The sequence below is a fragment of the Octopus bimaculoides genome, chromosome 24 (genome assembly GCF_046866305.1).
Source record: "Octopus bimaculoides isolate indiv1 chromosome 24, ASM4686630v1, whole genome shotgun sequence".
NCBI lineage: Eukaryota > Metazoa > Mollusca > Cephalopoda > Octopoda > Octopodidae > Octopus > Octopus bimaculoides.
This window is the reverse complement of record NC_142951.1, coordinates 7,906,548-7,930,032: the sequence shown is the minus strand read 5'-3', so window position 1 is coordinate 7,930,032 and position 23,485 is coordinate 7,906,548. Positions and strand designations below refer to the sequence as shown.

General features: G+C 37.3%; 2 protein-coding genes across 2 annotated transcripts; one reads left to right on the top strand and one right to left on the bottom strand.

The window, feature by feature from the left end:
* Positions 1-214: 214 nt before the first annotated feature.
* LOC106883316 (prenylcysteine oxidase 1) lies at positions 215-13,218 on the bottom strand. Its single transcript, XM_014934279.3, has 5 exons — positions 13,108-13,218; positions 7,005-7,211; positions 6,347-6,524; positions 5,422-5,630; positions 215-4,512 (listed from the first exon to the last, which is right to left on the bottom strand). The coding sequence occupies exons 1-5, from the start codon at positions 13,187-13,189 to the stop codon at positions 3,743-3,745; spliced, it is 1,446 nt and encodes a 481-aa protein (XP_014789765.2). The 5' UTR covers positions 13,190-13,218; the 3' UTR covers positions 215-3,742.
* Positions 13,219-13,403: 185 nt separating this feature from the next.
* On the top strand, positions 13,404-23,105 carry LOC106883317 (uncharacterized). The gene is made up of 5 exons (XM_014934282.3): positions 13,404-13,661; positions 18,535-18,654; positions 20,429-20,563; positions 20,790-20,859; positions 21,502-23,105. Exons 1-5 carry the CDS (start codon positions 13,497-13,499, stop codon positions 21,750-21,752), a joined length of 741 nt encoding a protein of 246 aa, XP_014789768.1. The 5' UTR covers positions 13,404-13,496; the 3' UTR covers positions 21,753-23,105.
* The last annotated feature ends 380 nt before the right edge of the window (positions 23,106-23,485 follow it).

Here is a 23,485-nt window from a genome sequence, read left to right as displayed (position 1 = left end):
CACACACGTTTCAGGTCATCCCATAACTTCTGTCCGGTTTTACCTTTTTTAAAACTGAATGAAATTTAATAGTATTTTAGAATGTCTAATGGAATTAAAAATTATTCTTATGCATTTGTGTACATTTAAACTAATTAAATATTATTTTACAGAATAATAGAATTAAAATTTCTTTGATTAAAACCCTTTCTAACATGGAAGCATCCAAAGAGCATTTGAGGCACATAATGCTTTATTAGTACAAAAAAGGAAACTCTGCAGCCGAAGCGACTCAAAACATACACTCAGTTTATGGGAAAGAATGCTAGAATGAAAGAACTTGCAGAAGATGGTTTGCAAAATTCAGAAATGGAGATTTCAGCCTTGACGATGAAGATCGAACAGGACGTCCAGTTGAGTTTGATGATAAGCTCCTTGAGGCATTACTTGAAGAAAATCCTGCATTATCAGTTGAAGAATTAGCAATAAAGCTTAGTTCAAACCATACAACTGTTCATTGTCATCTTCAACAACTTGGAAAGATTCCTAAACTTAGAAAATGGGTACCTCATGAATTGTCCCAAAGCGAGTTAACATCTGCTCTTCTCTCCATTCTCGTGAACTCATTTCACCCTTTTTGGATAAACTTCTGACTGGTTCTGAGAAATGGATATTCTATTGAAATGTTAAACGTCGTAAACAGTGGCTTGGTAAAAGGGAAAAAGCTCAACTACGACCGAGAAGGGAACTTCATGGGAAAAAGGTTCTTCTTTCTATCTGGTGGGATTGTAAAGGAGTAATTGGCTTTGAATTGTTACCACCTAATGCAACAATCAATGCTCAAGTCTACTGTCAGCAATTAGAGTGTTTGAACCAAGCTTTGAAGAAAAAAAGAGCTGCTTTAGTGAATTGAAAAAGAGTGATGTTTCATCAGGACAATGCACGACCCCAGACTGCAAAGATCACATCACAGATGATTGATGAGCTTGGTTGGGAAAAAATTCCTCATCCACCATATTCTCCCAACCTTGCTCCTTCAGACTACCATTTGTTTCGTAGTTTACAGAATCATTTAGGGGACATAACTTTCGCAAGCCAGGAGAAGGTCGAAACTGACATTTCAGAGTTCTTCGCTTTGAAACCAAAAGAGTTTTACATTGATGGGATTAAAAAGCTTGTAAATAGATGGAAGGAAGTCATAGATAATCAGGGAAAGTACATTGATGATTAAATTTCAATTAAATATGACATTTGATCACTTGTTTTCTTTATTCAAAATTCAGACAGAACTTATGGGATGACCTGATAAACTCAGGATGGTCACAGCCAGAATATCTTTAATTATATGTCTACAGGATCAGAGAAGACCAGGGGCTAAACAGCAACTGTCATACACACACATATGCACATGCACACACGATAATTCATTAATTTCTCTTTCTGTTCTATACCAAAGTCCCTCTTACCTCCCATACAATCTTAAAAATATCATTCTTCACTGGAATTCTTACTTTAACTCTTAACATAAGGAATTCTAAACTATTTGCAGGAACACAGCTAAGCAGCCCATAAAAAACTCATATCTGTTCTTCATAAAGGATTTTCTTTAAAGCACAATATCTTGAAGATTTGTTTATTTATTTATTGTTGATGAACACTTCAATAATTATAAGAAGGTTTTTGAAATGAACTCTTTAAACAATACAAAGATTCTCTTGACAGCAGTCTTGTTATATGATAGATGTGAGAAAAAAAAACGGTATTTCATTTTTTACACAATGGTAGAGTTGTCATTGTCACAGACATTCTAGAACAGTGTTTTCCAACCTATTTTCTCCCAGGTCCCACTATAACTTTCCAGAAAAATGTATGCCCCATTAGTGGTTGGAAAAAAAACTTTATTTTTAATATTTCATAATTACATAATTTCCTTAAAGAAATATCCACACCAAGGCTTTAGAATAGCTCTATAGAGTTCACATAGTATGCCTAACTGGAAGGATTGGCTTGGCTAAGCTGAATAAAGGTGTAGTATGTATGTATGTAGTGGAGGCGCATGGCTTAGTGGTTAGGGTGTCAGCATCATGATCGTAAGATTGTGGTTTCGATTCCTAGACCGGGCGACGCGTTGTGTTCTTGAACAAAACACTTCATTTCACGTTGCTCCAGTCCACTCAGCTGGCAAAAATGAGTAACGCTGCGATGGACTGGCCTCCCATCCAGCTGGGGAACGCATACGCCATTGAAACCTGGAAACTGGGCCCATGAGCCTGGCTAGGCTTTAAAAGGGCGCATTTATTTTATATGTTTGCTGTAAGAGAAAGATTTTCACAATTCCATGTCCCACTGAAGAAAAAAAAAAACAGAAATAATTTTGGATCTCATGTCCCATCACAATTTTCCCAGGCTCCACTGGTGGGGGTGTGTATGCCTCACATTGGGAATCACTGTTCTAAGTCAGTCTGTCAGTGGATTACTCTCCATTTTTATATTAGATTGATATGTTGAAACACAAATGGATTTTATCTTCTTGCTTCTAACCTCCTCAAGAACTAGCTCCTATACCAGTCATGGGAAAACTATGGCCAGGGGGACTTCCTGAATGTCATGCCTAAGAAGAAAATTGCCTTCAGTTTTTTCTAGTAGTACGACATGCCTGATAAAACTATGTAACATGATCTTTGTCCACAGGTAGCAACTGTTATTTCCTATTTGCCTTCCCTTGGAAATTATGATAAATGGCTGATATTTTCTTCAATTTGTTTTCCTCAAACTTGGACACAGAAATAAACTGAACTGTTAAGCTTATGATCCCTGTATTTATACTGCTATCTACGTCACCAGACTGTTCTAGAAAATTCTACTTCAGCAACTCAACACTGACTATTTGAAATGTAATGGAAAATAGGTCAGTTTCAAAACATAGATGTCCAGGAAGGGACTAGTAGTGATTTCCTTTCATTTCTAAATAGAAGCAAACATGAAATAACCCTTACTGACCAAAGACAAAAATAAAAAATTTGTTACACAGCGAAGCCATGTCTCATGTGGCCTGCTTCTTGAGAAAAGGTTGCTCATGCCTGTGCTAGGTAAACAAACCACTATATCTACTAGTCAGCCTTTTCCCTATACATACAAGGTATATTTGGAAGCTAGCTAGCCTCTTTTCTTAGATATACACACATAATGTTTGGAAGGCAGCTTCTCTTGGTAGACAAACAAACCAAAGTATCTAGTAGCCAGAAATTTTCCTTATAAATACAAATTATAATATCTGGAAGCTAGCATCTTCTAATTTCTTTTCTCAGACAAACAAGCCATCATACTTGGAAGGCAGTTATTTTAAAGACATACAAATCATTAAATGAACCAAGACCTATAATTATACACATCATCATTAACAAATTGCAGGAAGATATCAACTATGTGATAGTTATATCACTGAAATCACAAAAAAATATAAGATGAAATGCAGACAAATACTTTCGACAATCTTACAGCAGTAGCGGAACCTTTCTTCCTAATACAATGTCTGACTAGAACGCCATCCATTTTTAGAGAGAGGAATTAGCAAAAGGCACCGATTATCAGTTCAACTGAACCTAGATTTGGGTAAGGAAGGGGAAGGACTTTCGCATGCCATTTCTTCTCACCCTAAATCTGATCTTTGATGTTTCTAAAAAAATTTAAAAAATCAAGAAAACAGTGTGAAAAAGAAAAGGGCTGGTAGTACCAGTCTTTCTAGATGAAGAGAGAAAAATGGCTACAATTCTCCTTTTATTTTATTTTCCTCTGATTCATTTGGTATTTCATCGATATAATCAAAGAGATTGAACCAATGGTTTTTGACAAGCAGTGCCACGTTTCTAGCAGCGATTACACTGGTCTCGATCGTAGAAGCAGCACTTTCGATAGCGTTCACATAGTAGAGTTGGTCGTGTAGAACAAAGGGAAGTAACTTCTGAGAGGAGCTGTAAGCAGGGTAGGCTACCCAGTTATAGACGGTCGTTTTCTCAATGGTTTTGAACAACAGATTTTTCTCGCTTTCGGTTAGCAGTTCCCGGGAGAATACCTTCCAGAGGTTCTTTCGTTTCTTTGAAATGGAATTTATGAAGTATGGTTCTGCGTTAATCAAAATACTATTCGGCAGGTCGCCTTCTTTTTCAGAATCAAAAAACGAGGCGTTTACCTCTCCTTGAATGAATGTGGCCACAGTTCGGTAAAAAGGCTGGCTGTAGGATAATGGTGATATAAATCCTTCAAATTTAATATCCTTGCTATCCTGATTGAGTGGCATAGCAATTATGACAATATCGTATATATGATTTTGCATGGAGTTTTTTTCGGTCGAGTTGTGGGGTTTATAGAATAATTCATATTGTATTGAATCGTGTTCCTTTAACAGTGAGATTTTTTTTAATTCGGCGTGAATAAAATTTGCTTTAGATTCTGTTAATAGTTTTTCGGCCACCTGCTTGTTTCCACCCTTTATGGCAAACAAACCAGGTTGCATACCTGCCAGTGAGATAGACCCTGTAACAGTAAAATATAGTTTGAGAAATGTTACAAAGTTAAAGATAAAAAAATGTGCTGGAGTGTTGTAAGCACACACACACACACATACACATACACACACACACACACACGCACAATGCCTGTATGTGTTGTGTTGGAGTGAGTAAATGGTGTATGAGTGTTCTCAGAGTGAGCAAGCATCATGTGAATGAGTGGGGGGGATCTGACAAAATCCTGAGTGAGTCAGTGAATGTTGTGTGAGCAAGTGTTGCTCGAGTAAGTGTGTGTGCGAGTGTCGCTCAAGTGAGTGTGTGCGCAAGTGTTGCTCGAGTGAGTGTGTGCGTGCGAGTGTCGCTCAAGTGAGTGTGTGCGCGAGTTTTATGTGACACTGGGACAGGGCCTTTTACGTGGTACCAGCACGGGTGCTTCTACGTGGCACCAGCATGGGTACTTTTACATGGTACTTCTACGTGGCACTGGCATGGGTGCTTTTACATGGCATCAGCACTTTTGTGTAACACCAGCACAGCTGCTTTTATGTGGTACCAGCACAAGTGCTTTTTACATGACACCATCACCCACAAGCCCTCAAGGGAAAGGCCTCTCAGCTGAGAGAGGGATGTAGAGGACATACTTGTACATATGGACAGCCACAGTTTTACTTAGTTGGACATGTCTTCTCAAGCAGAGCAAACATTGCCATAAATAATTAAACTGAAATATGGAATATTAATTAATAAATATTGATGCAAGGTTTTAATTTAGATCACTTTAAAACAGGAAATTTAGGGCATAGGACCAAGGGCAGCCTCAGGTTGTTTGGTGTCAAACATTAAAAATTTGAAAAAAACTAGAAAAATGAAAAGTAAGAAAAACAAAGCCAATCATAGAACAGCTTCCCGATTGTTTTCTGTGTTAAGTACTCACCAGCAAATGATTGAATATTGACTGTCTGGCCATAATTTGTTCGGACAGCCACAGTAACAGGCTCTGCAATAAAGCGGTCAGAAAAGCCCATTTCTTTCAGAGTTTCTTCTAAAGGTCTGGTGGTTAAGTTTAGCATTAATTGGTCCATGGATAACAGCAGATCTTTCACAGTGGTAAAGGCATACCCTTTCAATTGATGATTGTAGATCCTGGTTGAGCGATAGAAAACTGAATATTAGCAAGCAGAATAAGAAACATACTGGAGCAATGACTCCCTATGCAGTCTTTCAAGGTCCTAAAAAATAGTAGCTAAATTTTCTTTAACCTTTAAACAGGAACAGCCAACTAGTATATAATGCTTGCTAAGTTAGGGTTTGCCTATTTTTGCATTTGAAGACTGGATCCAGACAGAAAATAGTTTCAAACACGACATTCTTCAACAAAAGATAGATTGGGATATAAAACTGCTTTCTGCAGTTAAGGGTAATGAAATTTTGATTGGTTATATCTGATTCCTGTGTTTAAAAGGATTAACTAATGATAGCAACAATAATGAAGATGATTACACTAACGAAGTTGATTATGACATTGATGACATTACTTATTCTCTTAATGTTGTAATTAACAAATTTTAGCCTTTTCACTGTGAAATTAAATCTAATGGTTATTCTAGTAATGATGTTAAATATCTATCAAAAAATGGAATTGGTATTTTCTGCAAATCACATTGCCTCAGTAAACTCGACATATCTCAATAAAAAATAGCTTCAAACATAACATTCCTCAACAAAAGATAGATTGATATACAAAACTGCTTTCCAAAGTTAAGGCTAATGAAATTTTGAGCGATTATATTTGAATCCTTCAGTAAAAAAATGTGCAAAAAAAAAAGCACTGAAATAAAAAAAAATTTTTTTTAACTTACCGGCAAAATTTTTTGGTAATCAAATCGTCAATCCAATTTGCAATTCTCTGCAGATCATTTCCATAACGCCAGAAAGCTTTCAGGATGGTTATAATTTTGTAACTACTGGTTTTAAACAGAAACTCTTTGCCATCATATATTCCAAATCCATTGCTTTCAAGCTGTTTTGCTTCCAAGCCTGGCAAGCAGAAATATTTTCAAATCTACAGCTAAGTTCAAGAGATGAGGCAAAATCAATGTGGAATATATTCGAAACTAACAAACTTCAAAAGTGTACCTATTTTACAAATTTTGTCAACAGAATGACTATCCAAAGAAGCTGTTGTACAATGAAGTACAAGAATAGTATATTAAGAGAAGCAATGAAACAACTGCTGTGGATTTGAGCTCACAACCTCTAAGCAAGTGATCCCATTGTCTTATCTAGTTGGCCATCTCCTTTCTAAAAATAAACAATCATATCATTGATGCATTGAAGTTGCAAAATGATACCCGATTAATTTAAAACAATGAGAGTACATAAGCATTACATTTGATAGAATAATCTAAATGCTAAAGGGCTAAGTGTTGGTCTCCTTCAATAGGGCTGACTTAAGGGGTTAAACAACAACCCTACATTTACAATCACAAATGGAATAAGTAAAATTAAACCCCTTACCTAAAATCTTTGTAAAATTCAGCATGTAAGCATTTTTTGGATGAAGTGTGCTGCCACCGGTTTCAATGGATTCTCCATCAAATTCGAAAGAGTCCAAACGTCCGCCAACTTTATTGGATTCATATATATCTATGACAGCTTGGTCCCCAAACAGTTGACGTAGGTAGTAAGCTGTTGATGTGCCTCCAATGCCAGCACCAACTATTGCTGAAACAAGAATTGAAGAGGAAAACAGAGTATTAAACAGCGAAATTCCCACTATTATTATTTTTTTAAATTAATTAATCAATTAAGAAAAACAAGCATAAATTAAAAAACCACTATGCCACAAGCCTTCACACCTTAATAATAATAATATGGTATATAAAAATGAAAGAACTTGCATGATAATTGACATAGCGTGTCCTGGTGACAACAGGATCAAAGAGAAAGAAGAAAAACTGAACAACTACGATGAATTGGGAAATATGAAGGCTGTGGTCAATGAGAGTAGATATGATAGCAATAGTAATTGGTGCACTTGGAAGTATCAGCACTCAGCTACCAACATGGATCAGAAAGAATGATACAAATGTAAAGATACAACGCTTACAAAAACCAGCATTGCTTGGAACTGCAAGAATTCTTCTCAGAGTCCTTGAAGCATGACCAATAAACAAGTGTCACCTTAGTCTGCTGGCTGTGGACAGCTGACACTTTCCATCATACCCAGCAAAATAAGTTGAGAGTTTTCATCAAATAATAACAATAATGGTTTCAAATTTTAGGACAAGGCTGGCAATTTTGAAGGAAGCAGGGAAGCCGATAATACTGACCCCCCAGTGCTCTACTGGTAATTATTTTCTAAAACCCTGAAAGAATGAAATATAATATCAACCTTTACAGCATAAGTAAAATTAACTGGGTGTTTACTAAGTCAGTTACCAGACGTTGGAGCTTCAAGGCATAGATACATTGAAGTTCCGATGTCTGGCAACTGACTTAGTAAACACCCACAAAATTATAAACCATCATGCCAACAACTACCTTGAACACCTTTTTGAACTCCATGAGTCTAACAAATGTGGGCATGCCTATAAAGTCAGAAAACAGCACAGCTCCTGTGACTTTCATAAACATTTTTTTCACACTCACTGAAGCATGGAATAAACCACCTGCATCAGTTGTTAGTTGCCGAGACACTGCATCCTTTAAAACCTCCATGCTTCCTGAAATTCGCCAACACTACACCTGATATCCACTCACCCTGTCCATACACATACACACATGTATATCATGACTCATACACCATTTACTATCCTGACTTTCATACATAATTCTATTTACTGTACATGCACCTTTGGTGAGTTGTAGTGCACCTGAACACTATACACAATAATTTCATTATTATTAATATTATTATTATTACTATTATTATTAATATTATTATTATTATAATTGTTCCTAATATAAACACAAAGACAGAAATTTGGGGAAAGGGTTTATCAATAAAATAGATCCCAGTATATTACTAGTACTTTATCAACTCCAGAAAGATGAAATCAATGCGGGATTTGAACTCTGTACATAGAATGAAGTGATTAAATATCACAAGGTATTTTTGTCCAATGCTATTTCTGATTCTGCCGATAGAACCACGTTAATAAGGAAAAAGAACTTTACTCTGGTTAAGATTTATTAACAATAGATATTATATCAAGCTTTTATCTTTCAAGGTTTGTTGTTGTGCTCCCCTTTTGATAGTTTTAGCTTGAATGACACACAGACAAATACGATTATTAGATCTCCCATCAGAGCAACAAACTGGCACGATCATTTGCACATTGGGCATGATGCTTAGTGGCATTTCTTCTGACATTACTTTGAGTCACTGTTACTTCTGCTAAATATTAATTAAAATGTACATATGCTCATATTTTGAGGTCTATTTTTCCTGTTTGCATCAACATACACATGTGTGTGGTGAGAGAAAGAGAAAATGTTTTGACATTAGGTGAATGAGGGTGTATTCTAATCCATATAAAGTAAAAATAAACAGATCCACCATCAGTTTCAAGAAAATGTATTTCAGTTCATTCAATTAGATTACATAACAGCTTCATAGATATGGGGCCAACTGAGCATTCTACAGATACATCACACACTACATTCACCTTTACCTAATCTCTCACTATCTGCTACTCTCCCACACAGTCTTATGAAGCTACTTACCATCTCTTCCCCCGCCCCATCTACTGTCTGTATCCTCGCACATGCTCACCTTTTTGTACCTTGAGAGTTCACTTTCGTACACCATCACTACCATCTTTATCTTCTTTCAAGCTACTCCCACCCACCCTTATATAATTCAGGGTAGCATTGTACTGCCTCTGTACAGAGAGAGAAAGATAGACACCTGTGCCTGTCTCCCTATCATACTTCAGCCTCTCAACTTAAAGCTGTCATCTTCTCTTAAATACTAACCCCACTTAGTTGAAGGGACATTTTCCTTTTCTTTTAAATTTTTAAGTGCCAGTGGCTTGAAAAGCACCCAGTATACCCTGTAAAGTGGTTGGCATTAGGAAGGGCAACCACTTGCAAAAACAATGGCATTGGAGCTCAACGCAGTCCTGGAGCTTGTCAGATCATATCAAAGCGTTCAACCTTTGCCATCATCTAACACAAGATCCCTTCCCCTCTCAAAATTCCTTGTCTTGCAAGTTACTTGGTTATCCTGCTGGTACCAAGTAAAAAGAATCCAGTCCACACTGTAAAGTGGTTGGCATTTGGAAGGGCATCCAGCTGTAAGAATCATGCCAAAACTGACATCACCTGTGCTGGTGTCATGTAAAAGCACTTAGTCCACTCTGTGGAGAGATTTGGTATTAGGAAGGGCATCCAGCTGCAAAACCTCTGCCAAACAGACACCTGGGGGTAGTCTTCTTCCTGGCTGGCTCCTGTCAACTGTCTTACCAATGCATGCATAAAAGACAATGATAATGATGATATATATACACAGGGGTAGGCTGAAAAGTTCATAAGCTGACTATGAAGGAGTGGTGCTAGTGCTGTGAAATCTTGCATGCATTAATTTCAACCCATCTTATTAATAACTGCATTGTTTCTTTCCAGGTAAACTGACATCTGACTATTTAAAGAAAACTTCAAAAGTAACTAGAAGTGACTTCATCATCATCGTATAACGTCCGCTTTCCATGCTGGCATGGGTTGGACGATTTGACTGAGGACTGGTGAACCAGGTGGCTACACCAGGCTCCTCGACAAAATTTGGCACTGTGGTGTTATCAAGTACTTGTAGAAAAAGGGTTTAGCCTTAAAGGGCTACATTCATACAGTAGAAACACCCTTCTTTACCTGCACCAAAGAAGGCCAAGGTCATTTTATCTGCAGGGAATTTTTTGTGTTTATTGACTATCTTCAAAAGAGCCACACCACCAATGGAAAGTACATGCCAACTTGTTCAGGCAGTTATGAAAAGTTATCAAATCTAAACGCCCAGGAAAACTGACAACAGGGGTCTTGCTTTATCAGGTCAATAATCCAGCACACAAGTCCTTAGTTTCAATGGCTGCTGTGCATGACTGTGGCTTTGAACTTGCTGATTACCCTCCCTATTCTCCTGATTTGGCCCTATCTCAATACTATCTGTTTCCTGACATGGAAAAAAAACACTTAACTGGGAACCAGCATCGCAGTGCTGACGTCACATCTGCTGTTGATGACTTTTTAAACCAACAAAATGAAAACTTCTTTACTAATGGGATCCTAATACTGCAACACCGATGGAAGAAGTGGGTGGACCACAACGGGGACTATTCCTTTATTTGTTTCAGTCATTTGACTGCAGCCATGCTGGAGCATCGCCTTTAGTCGAGCAAATCGACCCCAGGACTTATTCTTTGTAAGCCTACTACTTATTCTATCGGTCTCTATTGCCGAACTGCTAGCTTACGGTACATAAACACACCAACATCGGTTGTCAAGCAATGGGGGGGGGGGACAAACACACAAACATACACACACACATATATATATGTATACATATGATGGGCTTCTCTCAGTTTCCATCTACCAAATCCACTCACTTGACTTGCTAAAAATAGCAGTCAAATTTCCTTTAAATTACATCCTATGATTTAAAAAAAAAAAAAAGAATCCATTGGACCAGATATGCTAGCTACATTGAAATAAAGAAGTGATGGCCATGGCTGGGAAATTTTTGATTACTCATCTGCTCGATTTCAGGACTGGCCTGCAGTTAAACAACTGTAGCAAAATTCTCTATCAAGTTTGTTGTCAATAAATTCACATAAAAATGGATTAGTGGCGTTATCTTTATCTTTTACTTGTTTCGGCCATTAGACTGCAGCCATGCTGGAGCACCACTTTGAAGAGCTCTATTAGTGTCTTATGCCGAACTAAATTACGGGAAAGTAAACAAACCCACACCGATTATCAAATGGTAGTAGGGGGCAAACACACACACACGATGGACTTCTTAAAGTTTTCGTCTACCAAATCCACTCACGAAGCTTTGGCCGGCGTGGGGCGGGTAATCTCTAGTTTCGGACTCGGCCACAGAAATTTTTTAAAAAGTGTAAGAGGTGTAAAATAATGTGTAGTAAACGAATTTATGAAAACAAAAAAATGCGCGCTGACGAACGGGTGGGGTGAGGAGAGAACTCGGAAAATTCACACGATCCGATAACCTAACTTTAACAACCGGTCACAAAACTGAAAGAAAAAAAAATAGTGTAATGGGTGTAAAATGATGTGTAGCGAACGAATATGGAAAAAAAATGCACGCTAACCCCAGGGGCTATAGTAGAAGACACTTGTCCAAGGTACCTTGCAGCGGGACTGAAGTCGGAACCATGTGGTCGGGAAGCAACAAAGCCATGCCCGAGCCTATGGAACGTAAAGAAGGATCTTACACAAATTAGAACGACTGAAGAAAAAAAACAAAAGTACGCTTTCGCCTGTTGTACGAAAAATTATAAGCTAAGTGGGTACTAAATGTACTTCATATAGATAAGCCACGGCATTTTTATCAAAATTTCCAGGTTCACTACTTTGGGTAATTTTGCGCCTACTTTATCAATAATGTAGAGTGGTGAACATGAGGGGGCAAGCATATGTTGTTGACATCAGGGCGACTCTGGCTGAACATTTCAGCTTCGGCTATCTTTATTTTATTTATTTATTTTTTTCTTCAGACACAATATTCAAAGCTGTTCCTTTCGGTTTTGTTTTACTCAAAGCCGGTATGTGTACAAATCTACAATAGTCGACGTGTCCTTCTTTTGTTGGAACGAAGGAGATTTAGTTGTTAGATCTACCAGGGCTGCATTATCCAACGTGCTCTTTTCTCAAAGTGTAGACAATGTGAATTTATAGAGATTTAGCTATTGTTTCTCGCAAATCGAGCGACCACGTAAAAGTTCCCTCCCAAAAGGGAAACACTTGACAGCAACAGATGTCACGCACCTGTTGATGTTAGAATAGAAACTGAACAGAATCGAACTCCATTATTTGTTGTGACTGTTGTCAAACTGCAGGACAAGCCTAGTCAGCACCCCTACGACAAAAACATTCCGTCCGTGGCCATCCCGTTTTTTTAGACGGTGTATATTGGACTTCATTATCCAATGTGTCCGTCTGGTTTTGTTTTCTTCTTGCGAATGTGCGCCTTTTTTTTTTTTTAAGCGAATAGGATATAATTTGAGTGCGACTGGCTACGATTTCTAACTGGCGGAGGCTCCTTCGTGGTTTCGAACACAGTATGTTATTGAAGTTGTTTAGTCCCAGATTACCGATGACTGAGCAAACTAATGTTTAAAAGCATTCTAGCAATGACCATCCCATCTGACTAGGGATATGCATGACCACCGTTATCCAATGTATCCCTTCCTTAATTTTAACCTGTCTAGTAACAGCACACGGGCTCTCTATTGCGTGCATGTTGTGTATAAATGAATACGAATGAACTTACTCCCACCAAAAAGAATAAACAAGCATGTCTTGACACGAAACGTCTGTTGACTGAGAAAGCAGGAGGGGAAAAAAATTACTATTGTAATTGTAAATTGTCAAGTAAACTTACCGATTCTAGGTAATTCTTCGTCAAAACCCAATACAAAGCCTAGGTAGAGAAGCAATGTGATTGACAGTAGCAACTTCGACATGTTATCAGCTGGCAGTCGCAGACTTTGCTGTAAGTATAAGCTGAGTCGCATCTAGTTCCGTATTTATTGGAAAACTTGTCTAAAGAAATATTTGGGATTTTGTTTTGCTAGAAATATAAAATTAAAAAAAAGACAAATGAAATATAACAACGTTTCTTTATACTTTCATAATTTAAAAATGATACTAAAAATATATTTGAAAAAAAAAAAAACGTAAAGTACGAATCTGTGAAGTGACTTTATTTGTGAAAATGTCTGCTCGGCATTGTCGTCTTTCCTTGATCAAAGTCTTGTAAGAAACGAAGTAATGGCAGCTGCCTTTAGATTGTCCAAAGTGTTCAGCTTCGTGTCTCGTAGGTGTGTGCCGTTAATCCGTAGTCAAACTCTCCGGTTAGTTTTGGGTACGTCTACCGTGGTTCGACTCCGGAGCACCCTGCACGTTGATATTGAGCAATGTGACATCAACACACCGGTGAGTTCCAAAATAAAGGGTTTGTTTTGACTGAGGATAGTTTTCAGAGAACCGGCCTCTTTTGTCTCTTGTTTATTTCTACTTGAGATTAGGCTATCACGGTTATTACACATTATCAACTTCATTCAGCTCTCCGTTACCACCTATCATCAAGTCCAATATCCTGCTCTCTTTACTCTTTTACTTGTTTCAGTCATTTGACTGTGGCCATACTGGAGCACCGCCTTTAGTCGAACTAATCGACCCCAGGACTTATTCTTTGTTTAGCCTAGTACTTATTCTATCGGTCTCTTTTGCCGAACCGCTAAGTTACGGGGACGTAAACACACTAGCATCGGTTGTCAAGCGATGTTGGGGGGACAAATACAGACACACACACACACATATATATATATACATATATACGACGGGCTTCTTTCAGTTTCCGTCTACCAAATCCACTCACAAGGCTTTGGTCGGCCCGAGACTATAGTAGAAGACACTTGCCCAAGATGCCACGCAGTGGGATTGAACCCGGAACCATGTGGTTGGTAAGCAAGTAACTTACCACACACCCACTCCTGCACCTATGCTGTGTATTATTCCCCACCCCCTTCACTCTATCCGGCTGCTCATTAGTAGCGGCGGGGGTGGGGGTAGAATTTGTAAGTGGGGCAAAATGAGCAATTTCTGATTTTTCATTATTTTTTCCCTATTTATTTGAGACCAATACATTGCAAGTATTGAAGCATCATTTCGTACTGTTGCATCATCTTTGGGAGTCAAAATTGATCAACAAAGTTGTTGAAGCTGAAAAAGATTGAAACAGTCAGGTCACAAGTACATTATTTCTTTTTCAAGGAATCTTTCCTCAACTTTGACTCACATGTAATTGAAGTTGCCAGTAAAATATCTGGATAACTTATGGTGATTAACAATCGATATTCTTTTCTCTCTTGGATTCCAAGTCAATTTTCCCCCACACTAATGTCTAATTTGATCATTTTCAATTTTCAAAAAAAATTTATCTAAACTGGGGCAAAATGAGTAATAAGTAATTTCAATAATTTGTTTTCTTTAAATGTATGGTCCGTAAATATAACAGGAAGAGGACTGCTACAGCAGATCGTGACGAAGCTATAGAAAATATTTTATATAGCGTTTTTAGATTTAGTCGAGTTTTGTCAATTTTATATCGTGTGCCATTTTCCATGACCCTTTCATTTAACTTAGATATTTCAAATTTTTGCTGCATTTCTGATCTTTCTGATGTTTAGGGATGAACATTGATGTGTATGAGTTTTTTTTCAAATGTAATTCTGGAGTATTCAAGAGGCAAATTTGCCTTCTCTTGACTTACTCATTTTGCCCCAGTTAAATTTGTCTTCTATAGGCTCAAAAAGAACGGTGATAATTTTCTGAAATAGTATTCTGAATATGTTATAGCGTTTTTAATGCTTTAGAGACGGTCATTTGCTTAGCTGATATAATTTTTGTAAGATAGTGAGCATTTGGAAAAAAAAATTTTTCCTCAAAGTCAAATCTTACTCTGTGCCCTACCCACTTCAGTCGTTTATCAATCCAATTCACTTTTCCTCGGGTACAAGGAAATGTAATTTTATTCTGCAAGTGCGAAATTCCTGGGGGACTGATCGATGCTCTGCCTGTGGCCAACATTGATGGTCTACTCAGTGTGGATGAGCTCCGCACCTCCATTATATCCAGAGTGGGAGCCGACATTTGTGGAGAATTAAGATGTCGCTGTGGTAGGCCCCTCGATTCCACAGACCTTCATGGCGTGTCTTGCTGCCTAAATAAATACTGGTCGTTTCGCTCGTTACACTGATATAAACTTAATCATTAAGCGGGCCCTAGCTCGGATTAATATCCCCTCAGTTCTAGAGTCGGCGGGATTATCCAGAAGTGACGGGAAGAGACCAGATGGTCTTACCTTTTGTCCCTGGGTAAGAGGTAGGCGCCCTCATCTGGACGTCAGTGTCTCTTTTGCTCTCTCCCAAATTCTGGATGCTGCGGTAAATGGGAGGGTCACTGCTTCTGTAGTCTAACAGAACGAAATCCTTAAGTATCAGGACTTGTCAGTGAACCATTTCTTCCAGCCTGTGGCCTTTGAAACGTTTGGACGGGCAGGGCCGCTAACGACGAAGTTCTTATCATTGACGGCTCGCTTCACCGAGCTGTCAGACGATACTCGTGAGGGTGCTTGGCTTTTCCAACGCCTTAGCCTCGCCCGTGGTAATGCTGCGAACGTGTTGTCTTGCTTCAGTACGTTCCGTTGAACTTTGTAGTGTATTATCGATTGGGACACTCGTTGATATGATGTGTTTTCTTCCTCTTTCTACCTTCGTTCATGTTTGTATATCCTTCGGTTTTGGATGTGTTTTATTTATGTAATCAAGTATGTGTACCCTTTATGTAAGAGAATAAAAAAGAACTTTATCCATTCTAAAAACAAAAAAACTCAGTACTTGTAAAACTTGAATACCTTTCAACGGAGAAATTCTGTGTTTAAAGCCTTGGGACTGTAACACCGATGTAGCAATTTCAAATTACCCGCCATTCAAATTACCGGCGGGTAATTTGAAATCTCTATTATCTCAGTCCTATAATTACAGATTACTCGCCACAAATCCTTCCTCAAATGCTAGTCGTCCCTGTAGTAAATAAAAGAATGATTTATTATTATTATTATTATCATTATTATTATTATTGCAGTGATTTTTAAAAAATATATATATTTCGGCATACCAACTCAATTGTGACCCCCCTCCCCTGGCTCCACCGACTTTGTTTCTTCATATCTGAAGAAAATTTGCTATTTTTGTATGAAATTTCCTACAATTACACTTCAGATGATGTAGATTTCTGTTATATCGAAATTTGCTGTGAAAACGTTTTTTTTTTTTTTTTTTTTTTACGAATCGGAAAATTCTCACGAATTTGCTTTGTTTCCTCCTAACTTTCATAAAAAGTTGTTTTTTTTTAAATGAAATTTTCTACAAATGCCTTTCAGATAGTGGAGATCAGGATTATATCCGAATTTAATCTGAAAAATATAATTGTTGTGCACGTACACATCACATTTTTTTTATTTTTCGAAATTTCAAGTTTCATTTTGTGGAATGCTGCCAGGAAGAAGTTAAATGTAATAACAAAGAAAGAAACAGAGTCCACTGAGGTAGAGAGGAGAGAAAATAGTGAATCCCCTCCGAAAAAGAAAAGAAAAGCAGTTTCTGGGGACACTTTATGTGCCCCCTTACTCCACATTCGAAACATATTGGCGGTCTACCCTCCACCATGATTCTCAATCTGGTTTCGTCGGGTAGGATTATCTCTTCCACAATTTTGTGGAGGTCAGGTAGGCTGATATGTACCATCACTGCCAGGTCATACTCCCACCAGTTGACCACCACTGTCTTTGACATTTTCAGTATCTCTGCTTTCTCCTCTGTATTGTAGAGGATGGCTGCCACAAGCCAATCCTCGTTAATTCCAGGTGGCACTCTCCCTATCCTTACTCTGGCTGTGCGTCTGTCAGAGTAAGTAGGTAAGAGTGCCCACTGTGCCGATTTCAAGGCCACGGTGGAGTACTTCTTCTTTACTTCGTTCTCATTAACGAAACGCACCTACACCGCGCCAAACGTTCGTCCTCTGTAATAGAATGTCGTTACTTCCTTTAAACATTCCTCTATCTCTTCAACGCCTGCTATTTCTACTTTTCTTGTCGCTTTTTTCAGCGTTCGATAAATAATTATTTTTCTTTCCGACTTCTCTGCTACTTCTTTAGGGTGGTGCGGAGGAAACAAACCCTTTTCTAAGATCGAAGGAAGAGTAGCCTCCCCTCGTCGATACGCGGTTCAGCTGTTGTCGAAGGGGGTTCAGTTTTCTTATCGTTCTCTAATCCAGTGCTTCTCAAACTATATGATGTGGTGTACCGGCACTCCCCACTCCAATGTGACACAAACCGGTAATATTTCTTAGTAATATTAATTTATACCGGAAACAATATATATAATAAAGTAGTTGTATACTGCCAACTTAACTTATAGTCCCAATAAGGGAATATACTACTGCTATTTAGCCCTAGGAAGCTGGACCAATGTGTCAAGGCCGACAGGAAGCGGTCCAGCTTCCTAGGGCTAAATAGCAGTAGTATATTCCCTTATTGGGACTATAAGTTAAGTTGGCAGTATACAACTACTTTATCGCATCACTACTGCTTAAGTCTCTCTGAGAGGTTTAGAAATGTATTATTTCTAATATATATAATGAATATAATAAAAGTTGACAATATCTTTTACCTTATATTTATTTTGTTAACAAATAATACAATATTACATAAGGATTTTATAATGTTTCTTTCTTTTCTGGAAACTCGCCGCGTACCGGTAGCTGATGGCTCGCTGACCGGCACCGGTCCGCGGACCACCACTTTGAGTAGCACTGCCCCAATCCATAATCGAAGATGCCTACATTTCCCGAACGAATTTCTCTCATGGAGTGTGGGACACTTCTACAGAGAAATGGCAACTGATCGTATCAATACCATATTCACTGCATTATGTAGTCAGATATACTATTTCTGAAAACAAAAGCAAAAAGCAAATCAAATAGTTTTTGCTGGAACCTCTTTGACCATAAGTCTGCTGGATTAGGGCTAACATTGACATAAACATCTTAAATTTTAAGCTACTTTTTAGAATGTTTCAAGTTTATTATCATAAAAACCAAACAGGCTTTTTGGCCAACCCAGTAGTTTGTGTTCTGTTGATGTTTAGTGTATGTGTTCATATCACCTGCTATACTTTGAAGTACAATTCACAATTTCCTATTCTCTTTCTCCTTCTTTCTTTCTTTCTTTCTTTCATTCATATAGATCCCTTTATCCGGCATCCCAGACTTTGATAATGAATTTTTGAAGACCAAAGATGCTACAACAACTCTATATGAAGTCACACTTGGTATCCTGGTAAAAACCGAAAATGAATGCACACAAGTAAGCGCCCATAATCCTTTCTCTCTGCCTTCCTGCCTCCCTCTGCTTATCTATCTCCTTATTCTTCTCTTGCTCTCTTTCTTTCTCATCTGCCTCTTTCTCTTTCTCTCTCTCACTGGTCTATCTCTCTCCCTCTACCTTTCTTTTCTCTTTTTGCTCTCTTTCTCTCTTTCATCAGTCTCTCTCTTTTTTCTCATCTGTCTCTCCCTTTCTCTCTTATCTGTCTGTCTCTCTTTCTCTCTCTCTCTCTCTCTCTCTCTTTCCCTCCCTACCTCTCTTTATCTATTCCTAACCTCTTCTCACACACTATCCTTCCTGTCTTAGACTTCCATTGACAGTTATTACATTCCTGTTTTTTTTTTTAATATTTTCATTTGTCTCAGTTACAGGACTCTGCTCATGCTGTGCATTCACTTTGAAGGGCTTAGTTGAAGAAACCAACCCCAGTACATTTTTTGTAAACCTGGTATTTATTCTATGATGCTTGCAATCCCAGTACTAAACTAGTATTTACTCTATTGGGACACACACAAATAGGTGACAAAAAGATTATTGCTATAACCAGGGATGCACACATAGGTGACTAAATGCTGGAAAAGGTAGAAAAATACAAGTTACTAACGGAAGAAATTTGCAAGAATGTGGGCAATAAAGAGAGTGCCTGTCATCCCAGTAGTTATAAGGACCAAGTTCAAGAAATATGTCTAAGAAACTGGAATTGACATGTGGGCAGAACATGCCCAAAATCTGCTCTATTTGCGGCAGCTAGGATTTTGGGATTGGTACCTCGGTGTTGAGTATCTTAACATCTACATATTAAGTCTTATGATTCGTGGACAAAGACCTTCAGAGACCCTATGAGACCTTTGACAACAGGCTGCTGTCCACTCTCACAGAATTAACTAGAGCAAGTAATATTAAGAACTCTGAGAAGTAAAATTTAATATTAATAATAACTAGCAGTATAACCCGGTGCTGCTAGGGATTAAGCTAGGATTATTAAATGATTAAGTGCTTTATTTCAAACCAAAATAAGTAACATCGACATCAGATTTGAGCGAAATCCGTTGAAATTGGTTTGGCTGAAAATGGTTTGCTGGCAATTTGATTGGGAAATCCCATAAGGAATCAGTTTATTGGTTATTTTCACTTATTGACTCTTTTTTTAAATGTTGCATTAGAGATCTGCATAGGAGAAAAATTACCAAACCCTTTTTGTGGTCCGAAAAACGGGTTGGGGGTGGGGTGACTGACAAATTGTTACATACGTTTTTGTTTCATAGTTGTGAAATATAAACAAAGCTCTTTCGCTCCCAAAGTAGTATATGTGCGTATGTGTGAGAGTGAGAGGGGGTGGGAGAAAGATGAACGATTTAAAATAAATAAATGATTTAAAATAAATATATTTGAATTGTTGTGTGAGAAAGTATATATAATCTTAGTATAGAATATAGTGTCTTTCAAAAACATCTTATATTTGAAACTATATCTCATGTTCAAGAAAATAAATGCATTTTACTCTGTCTTCCTTAGCTACATTTTCTTTCGTAATACGCTTTGTCTCCCTCTTCCGCTTGTTCGTTCCTTTTTTTTTTTTTTTTTTGTTAGGCCTGAAATTTTGGTGTACTTAATTTATTGACCCCAAAAGGATGAAAGGCAAAGTCAATTTGGCGGAATTATTAAAAATTTATGTCATTCTATATTCATAATCGTTGTGATCTTTCACGAACATTCTTATTTAATAATACATTTATTATTTTTTTTTTTTTTGCAGCTCATCTATAAACTCATAAATTATTACTCTGACTATATGAAATTTGTAGGCCGCCTTGATGAAGAAGGGGAAAGATTATGGTGTCTCATCATTGACACTCGAACAGAAATAAATGATTGCAAAGACAAAATCCAGGTAAGGAAATATGAGAGTTTTTCTCTCTTGGTAAATATTACAGTATTTGTGAGTTCTAACACAATATGCACTTTTAAGTGGTGAATATATATATATATCATCACCGTCATTGTATGACAATGCTGTTCATTTACAACCCCCACGCTTCCTTCTACCAAATTCACTCACTTTGTAAATATATGGTATTTTAAGTGATTTTTCCTCTAACTTTCTTTATCTTCTTCAGAAATTACAAATGGTTTTAAGCAGTATGGACAGGCTAATCATGCAGTTAGCGGAAGTTGCCTTTATGTCAGGTTAGTGCAGTCATATGCTCGTTGTTGTATCAAAACTAAGATGTGGGACTGGCAGAGTTGGAAGACAAATTGGTTAAAGGCAGTGAGCTGGCAGAATTGTTAGCATATCGGGCAAAATGCTTCGTGGCATTTCATCTATTTTTATGGATGAAATTCAATTCAAATTCTACTGAGGTTAGCTTTGCCTTTCATCCTTTGGGGTCGATAAAATAAGTACCAGATGAACACTCTGGTCGATATAATTGATTTATCCCTTCCCCCAAACTTACTGGCCTTGTGCCAAAATTTGAAACCAATATCTGGTTGCTCTTTATATTCTGAGTTCAAATTCTACTGAGGTTAGCTTTGCCTTTCATCCTTTGGGGTCGATAAAATAAGTACCAGATGAACACTGGGGTTGATATAATTGACTTACTCCCTCCCCCAAACTTACTGGCCTTGTGCCAAAATTTGAAACCAATATCTGGTGAGATCAAAGATAAAAAATGAGAAATGGGTGTATATGACATATTTCAGGTGTTTTTGCTCCTTAATCACCACCCATCCAACCCATTAACCGTCCATGAACTCATTGCTTATCTGTAGTGATAACCTTAACAAATGGTAGCTATTTAAATTGAATTTTCTTTTATATTTTCAAAGGTAATGAAGAATTGAGTTCTGAGATTCATTCCTCCCCGCTGCAAATGTGGCAGGAAGCTGATGAAGCAAAAGAAAGAAGACTATATGCCAGTGGATTGATGAATGAATGTATTGCGAAAGACATCTTAGTAACAAGTGATGTTGAGCCCCGGAATGATGTCTCTAATGCAAGTTACAAAACCGAACAAGTCCAAGATATTTCAAAACCTAAACAGCCAACTAATTCTGACATGGATTCAATACAAAAGTGACAACTTTGTATGACAGAAGCATTACAAGTTAATGAAATAGCTTCTATGTTGTTACTCAGCTTGCTTGAAAAAGCATTTAAATCTCTTTCAAATAATACATTCCTATTGTCAAAAAAAAATGAAAAAGGAAGTGACATGTTAACCCTTTTTGATACCATCCTGCCTGAAACCACCCTTGGTACTCTGATACAAATTCACTGTTTTAAAATGGTCTAAATTAAAACCTCCATCAAAATTTCATGTTAATTTGTATTCCAGACTCCAGTTTAATAATAACGAAGTTAATTTAATAAATTCTTCATTACTTTCAAATTTAATTGAAACAAAGGCAGTTTAAATACATGGAGCCAAATCAAACTATTTTAAATAATATTTATATCTATCTATCTACCCCACCACATATATGTGTGTGTATATATATATATATATATATATAATTTATATAAGGGCATTACTATATAGTAATGCCTCACGCTTAGAGGGACTAAATAAGTCAAAACTACCAAAAATTGAAAGTTGCATTCCCTCGCTTTCGGTAAATATGTGCTTATTTTTTCGTAGTTTTGACTTATTTAGTCCCTCTAAGCGTGAGGCATTACTATATAGTAATGCCCTTATATAGATTATATATATTTATGGAAAAAACGATGGGTTTTTTTTTCCTTATGGGGTTTTTTCACGCTGACTACTTGATAAATTCTTATAAAGATTTTATCCTATATATATATATATATATATATATATATATACATATATGTATGTATATATATACATATATATATACATATATATATATACATATACATATATATACTACACTCTTGGAGTGGTTGGTGTTAGGAAGGGCATCCAGCTGTAGAAACTCTGCCAAATCAGATTGGAGCCTGGTTCACCAGTCCTCAGTCAAGTCGTCCAACCCATGCTACCATGGAAAGCGGACGTTAAACGATGATGATGATGATGATGAAAGGCAGTATATTTCACCATAAACATGGTAACAAAACGGTTAAATGCAATGTAATGTAGTTTGAGATAAATTTTATTTAAAAAGACAGGTTGACCTGGGGTTAAAAAAACAAAAGTAGTTATTAGATAATCATCTTTTTTGTTTTGTTTAGGTCTTATCTAACCACTGACAACCCTTTAGTTCTTCCAACTCAATCTCCACTACATTTCCACTCCAGTTATCTTTTTACCACTGTTTTGTTTACAAGAGTTCTTAAATACAGTTACAAAGTTATTATTCATTTATAGCTTTTGAAACTGTTGACATACTTGATGATGGGGGAACATTAATCTAAACATATTATTCCTAACCACATTGTTAAATTAATAAATACTTGTAAAAACTTAGATGAGTTGTTGCTTTTTTGTGATGAAGGCAGAAGAGAAAGTCTAGTATGCATGGCTCTTTTTTAAGGCCCCCAAAACTGGCTGGGGAAAGGGAGGCAGAATAGCATCATTGACTCCAAGATAAGTGGAAAGACCAAAAGCAGAACAGCAGGCTGATAATTATGTGCGTGTGTATGCATTTATATATATACTCTTACTCTTTATTCTTTTACTTGTTTCAGTCATTTGACTGCGGCCATGCTGGAGCACCACCTTCAGTCGAGGAAATCGACCCCAGGACTTATTCTTTGTAAGCCTAGTACTTATTCTATCGGTCTCTTTTTGCTGAACCGCTAAGTTACGGGGACGTAAACACACCAGCATCGGTTGTCAAGCGATGG